Source organism: Cololabis saira, chromosome 6, assembly GCF_033807715.1.
Source record: "Cololabis saira isolate AMF1-May2022 chromosome 6, fColSai1.1, whole genome shotgun sequence".
NCBI classification, from domain to species: domain Eukaryota; kingdom Metazoa; phylum Chordata; class Actinopteri; order Beloniformes; family Belonidae; genus Cololabis; species Cololabis saira.
The window spans coordinates 19,157,675-19,163,674 of NC_084592.1; the positions used below are offsets into that span (position 1 = coordinate 19,157,675).

Sequence of the window (6,000 nt, forward strand, 5' to 3'; positions counted from 1 at the left end):
AAGGACAGAGGAGACAGATGCAGAGTGATACACCGTTGGCCTGTGGTTTCATGACATAGGTCACATTTGTAAGGCATGAATGTTCATTTTCTGAGTCTGAGGTCTGTTAAGTTTCCCCCAACTCAGGCTACTTCCTCACGAAGACGAAACACGTATAATTTCAAAAATGTTCTCCATAAAGACGGATATGTGTCACTGTAGCAAGCTTGTGCTACCCTGGGTCAACCACCTGTGTGCTGCTCCCCCACAGAACACGCCCAATCCTCCACCCTGCCACACACCCCCATCGTCCGACTCAGGCCGGGGACGATCCGGCCTAGCCAACTCCCCCATCCCCACCCCCCCCTCGGAGGGGGAGAGGAAACCAGGGACCACAATCTGAGCCCCCTGGCCTGAGGCCACCGGGTCTCCCAAGTTCCTGGACCCCGGGTCTTCCAAGTCGGGCCCACCGGCGAGACTGTTCGGGAGGTCGCCCTCTGGGCCGGGCCGATCGGCGAGAGGGCCGTTTTCAGGACTGGGCCGAGGGTGGTCTCGGGGCAGACGGAATCCGCGGTGCCGGCTGAGGTGCACCCAGGACCACCCCAGGAACCGGCGCGTCCAGGACCGCCTCTGGAACAGAATCTGGCATGCCCACCTCAGGAGCCAGCGCGTCCAGGACCGCCTCCCCACCAGGAGCCGGCGCGTCCGAGACCACCGAGGACGCCCCAGACGGTCCCGCACCTCCCGCCTCACGTCCAGGTAGGTGAAGGTGAACAGCCTGTCCTCCGCGAACAGAGTAGGCGGGCGACCCCACCCTGTCTGCTGCTGCGCTGCCAGCGTCTCCAGCGCTGCGGTCCGCCGCTCCACCTGGCTCCGGAGCAGGGCTGCCAGGTCCGCCAGCCCCTGTGCCAGCGATGCCATCGCCTCAAGGGTCCAATCCCCGCGTTCCTCTGTCATCCTGTCGTCAGCCCCACGTTTGGTGCCACTGTAGCAAACTCGTGCTACCCGGGGTCAACCGACAGGGAAGAGGACACGGGGTTTCGTGGAGAAATTCGTAAACTTTATTTGCACCCAGACACAGACGTGCACCAGCACACTCTGCAGCTCTGTGACATCCCTTTGACCCCTTTGCCGGTGTGCAGCCGCTCCTTTAATACACAGGCAGCGCCGTGCCACCTGTGTGCTGCTCCCCCGCAAACCACGCCCAATCCTCCACCTGTCACAGTCAGTGAATGTGTACGTCCACATGATTGTGCTCAAAACGCCTGAAAACAGCCTTATGAGGCCCCGTCCACATGAAGACAGGCCCGCTTTTTTTCTTCTTGTGATTTAGAGCTGACATCTTGACTGAATAGAGAACACTTTTTCAGTGTGTACTCTGAGAGAGTGATGCGTTACGATAAAGGCTGAATCGACGCAGAGCGTGCACCACAGGTTGCGCCCCAATGAGCACCCCACGGCGCACGCCACGCCGTGCCTGAAGTGCACCTCTCAAAAATTGTAACTACGTGTCAAGAGGTCGCAGACCGAATGCAGACCGAGAGGGCATTGGTTTGCTTTGTAGTAACGCATTTCCGGTTCGTGAAGCAGTCGTGAACTTTCAGCGCTCTTTTCTTCGTGTGTGTGTGATTTCCTTATCTCTTTGATTCACTGTGACCGGAAAAGTCGGATAAACCATTCAGGAAAAGAACGCACCCCCCTAGCGCTCTCGGGGGGTATTGCACCGCGGCGAAATGGAGTGTCGGAGAAGTCCGGGTTCACGACGGCGTCACGGCGTGTGCTATGCGTTGGTGTAGCGCAGAACCATAATCCAGGTTTAAGCCCCGTTTCCACGGGGCGGTTCGGTGCGGTCCGGTACAGTTCAGTACGGTTTAGAATGGTCCTGTCGATTCAGGTGAGTGTTTCCACTGCAGGTCAGACCGGCACAGCGCATGCAGGGTGTAGACCGAATGCCTAGCGTGGTGTCATAGTTGTACAACGAGAACAAAAGCAAAGCTACCATGGAGACGCTACCAACAGCAACATCGGAGGTCATCCAGCAGCTCGTTTCTGTTACGCTTGACTTTTGGTACTTTTTATGTACAATCCACGCCACTTTGTTTGAGAGACGTTCTGGTTTCATGCTTGCTATTGTCATGGATAGTGACCCTTTAGCCCGCCAATCAACGGATTGCATTGTGTTACGGCGTCACTTACTGTACCGTCCCATTTTTCTATGGACCTAGAGACAATGGGGGCCCAAAAATGGTTCTGTTTAACGGCACCATTTTATAATGGAAACACACAAAATACCATACTGGACCGTACCGGACCGCTTAGTGGAAATGGCGCTACAGTTATTATGAATCTAAGTTACTATGAGCCCAAAGTATTTCATGTTCATTTGTCAAAATACAGCCATTATTTTGCATTTCAGGTCGGCATCATATTCCAAAGAAAAGTTGAGACATTAAAACTTTTGCCACTTTTTAATGTTGCCATTTCCTCTCAAACTGTTTACAGTAAAATGTGTTCTGACATTGAGGATAAGAGCAATGAAACATTTTTATCGTTCCATTCTTCTACATTTTCAAGGTTTTTGTACTTGTACAAAAGTCTTGATTGTCTTAAAGGCACAATTTATGTTGATTCTAAATATTTCAGCTCTGGATTTGTTGATTTTGTTTATCTCAAACAAATATAGTTCAGGTCAAAATAGGAAGATAAACTTGTAAAAGTCAGAAGTCTAGAGTGATTTCTTAATTTTAGTTTTTCTTAAGGAAGAACTAAAAGTGTTCAGATTGCTGTCAGGTGTTCTCAGCCGCTGACTACACTTGTAACAGTGTTTTTGTTTTTCAGAGAAGTGTGTGTCGTTTGTTTTCTAAAACTGGGGCAAGCTTTCACACAAGAAGAACATGAAGGGAGCTAAAACTGAACTCCCGCTTGAGGCGGCCGAAAACAAACTACCACATCTGTGTCACTTTTCAAGTCTCTGTTTGCCCGACAAATACGAGAGCAGCTTCACGACTGTTGGCCTTATTCACACAGCAGAGTCTGGCAAAAGGGAAGGTGCTGCTTTTTCTTTATCCTGCAATTCTTTCAGAATTTTTATAAAGAATATTTTAATTATTCAACAATAAAAAAAAGAAAAGGCTTTATGCTACAGAGGCTATCGCCCTCGTTGTATGTATTTTGTTGTATGCCTCGTATAATGACAATAAAAAGTCTGAAGTCTAAAGTGCAGGCGGCGCAGGTTCGAGTCACGGCCTGTCGCTCTTCTCTCTCTCTCTATACCCATTTCTACTCCCAATAAAGGCCACTACTAGTACCATAAATGAATAAATGAATAAAAGACTTTGCGCTTGCATGGCCAGAACCTCACCTCTGCAAGGACCTGCTTGTTGAACAACAACCTTACCAGCAGTGAGATAAAATTCCAGCAGGGAAGTCTTATCTGTGTTATCATCTTGTTATCAGGGCATCTCATCGCGTCCCAGTTCCCCTGCATGCTGCTGCAGGACTCTGTACCTGACGACACCGTGCGCCTCCCGCATGTGGACCGACCCCAGCTGCTGCCCCCCCCCCTCTTCAGTGTCTGCTACAAATGATTTTAGAGCCAGCAAGATGACTCAGACTCACACAACAGAGCTTTTCTCAGAGCAGATGATATGCTGCATGTTTGAAATGATTGCCTTCTTCACCCGACGAAACATTTGGACATGTGGCTGAAGTTAATTGCTTTAAAACTTCCTCATTCTCTTAGAGATTACCAACCAACCCGTCCAGGAGACAGATTCTAACACTGCAGGGTTTAAGGAGTTAAAATGTTGACAAAAAAGGGAATGTTAGTGAAGAAAAGGTGGCAGTGGATGACAGGATGCCAGTCACTTTGCTCTGTTTGCACACTGAAGTCATCCCTTCCTACTAATGAAACAGTGTGGTGACAGAAAACCTGCAAAATCAGGCAGCAAATGTTTTAACAGCCGACAAAGAAACACAGCAAACACAAAGAAATACGTATCTGATCCTTAGAAAACATTTTTTTTAAGCATTGCAGTATCTGTTTTGTGTAACTTATATTAAAGAGTGATTGGACTTTAAATTCCTGTCAACAGCAGACCTGGAAATGGTTCCTGTTGTGTCTAATACAAGTAAATAAGCATAAGTAGATCCACTGAAAGTCCTCCATATTTGCCAGGCTTACAGGAAAACCCTCTCCCATTAACCTCTTTTCTCCCAGTGCCCTCTACAGCCACATTTGCATGACATTTCCAGCCATTGTTTCTGCACTTGTTGTTCTTGGGCTGTTTCTCGTTTCACATTCAGTGAATCACTGGGGGACAATCTATTGAAAATCGGAACAAAAAAAAAAAAAAAAGAAAGATGACAACAGTGTGGGCTCTGGGGAGACAGTTGCAGTGGGTTGGATGAATAAATGTCTAGTTTGTGCTGATGTCGGAGCACATGTGGATGGAGCTCCGTTCAGCGGCGCTGTAGAGGCAGAGTCCACCAATCGACTGAAAGTTTGCAGTTTAGGATAAGACGTGTTTAACTTCACGCAGAAAAAAAAAAGATTAGACTAGGAAGGATCAAAAGTTACAATTGGCAGACATATATTTTAGTAAATAAATTCAAATAAAAAAAGGAAAGAGAAGAGAGGAAAGGAGGGGAAGCGCATGGCAAGTGAACCTGCCCTCTCAGTCTCAGGTGCGCTCATCCCATAACCTTTTAAAATCACAGCTCGACTCGTGCGTAAAGAGCCGCAGATAGAGCTTCAGTCTCCACTTACATGACTTTATCCGGCTTCACTTGTCGGTGCAGGGCGAGAGAAAAGCCAAACAGGCTCCCGGGATCCCCGTCTTTCCTGATGACATGAGTGGTGTCGAGGTTGGAGGGCAGCACCGCACTTGGCTCCAGGAGGTGAAGAAAAAGGAAAAGTGCGGCGCAGCGCGCTCCCCGCAGCGGCATCGTGTTCAGGTGAAGTCCCGGAGTTAAGAGCCGCGGGGTCCTCTCCTCGTCTCTCCTCGTCTCTCTCTCGGTCACTTGATGACTGAAGATTGAATGACTGTTTAACCGGCGAGGTGCGCGCAGCCGCTCAACAGCGCCGCCTTTGGCCATCCGCGCAAACTGCCAAAGGATGAAGACGGCCTGTGTTTTTTTTTTTTTTTTTTTTTGCGCCACATTTAGTGTGATTTCTGGCAGAATCAAATACAAATATGCTTTTACCTTTCTAGAAGACTATATAAAAGTTACCACGGAGCAAATGAGGAATGAATAAATGACTCAGTGTGATTCCCCAGGGTGACCACACCAGTGGCGTCAATTGATTCAGTCGAAGCTAAGGTATGGCAAGGTTACGAGTCACATTAACTAGAGTATCAATCGACATCACAAAAGTCTCCTATGTAGCTTATCTGTGTGGTTAAGAAAATTGGATTTTTTTCAAATGCAGTCTCGCTCACTGCAAAAACTCAAAATCTTACCAGGAATATTTGTCTTATTTCTAGTTAAAATGTCTCATTTTTAGTCAAAAAATCTCATTACACTTAAAACAATCACCAGAAAATAACTTTTTATTTGACCATTTTCACCTGATTCAAGTAAATTTTCACTTGAAATAATTAGAAAAATCTGCCAGTGGGACAAGATTTATCTTCTCATTACAAGCAAAAAAATCTTGTTCCACTGGCAGATTTTTCCACTTATTTTAAGTGAAAATCTACTTGAAACAGGTGAAAATGGTTGTTTTTGAGTCTTGTCTTAAATGTAATGAGATTTTTTTTACTAAAAATTAGACATTTTAACTAGAAACCTAAGACAAATATTCTTGTTAAGATTTTGAGTTTTTGCAGTGTATAATAACTAGTGAAATCGATCATGTTGTTCTGATTTGCATTTGTAGTTATTCTATATTCTATTAAGTAATAGAATAATCAATACAAATGGACACAGACTAATTCCATAAATGTATTTAAAAAAACAAACATTTACATTTCCCCCTGAAGCCAAGGTGTGGCGGCTGCCATACCTTGCCATACCCAA

At 46.6% G+C, this 6,000-nt stretch overlaps 1 protein-coding gene across 1 annotated transcript in view; it reads right to left on the bottom strand.

Moving 5' to 3' along the window:
• The window catches only part of itga6a (integrin, alpha 6a), a 24,809-nt gene extending 19,805 nt beyond the window's left edge, over nt 1-5,004 (bottom strand). The window contains exon 1 of the mRNA XM_061723521.1: nt 4,748-5,004. Within this exon, the coding sequence (XP_061579505.1) occupies nt 4,748-4,926 (179 nt within the window). The 5' untranslated portion in view covers nt 4,927-5,004. The remainder of the gene's footprint in view (nt 1-4,747) is intronic.
• Nucleotides 5,005-6,000: the final 996 nt, after the last annotated feature.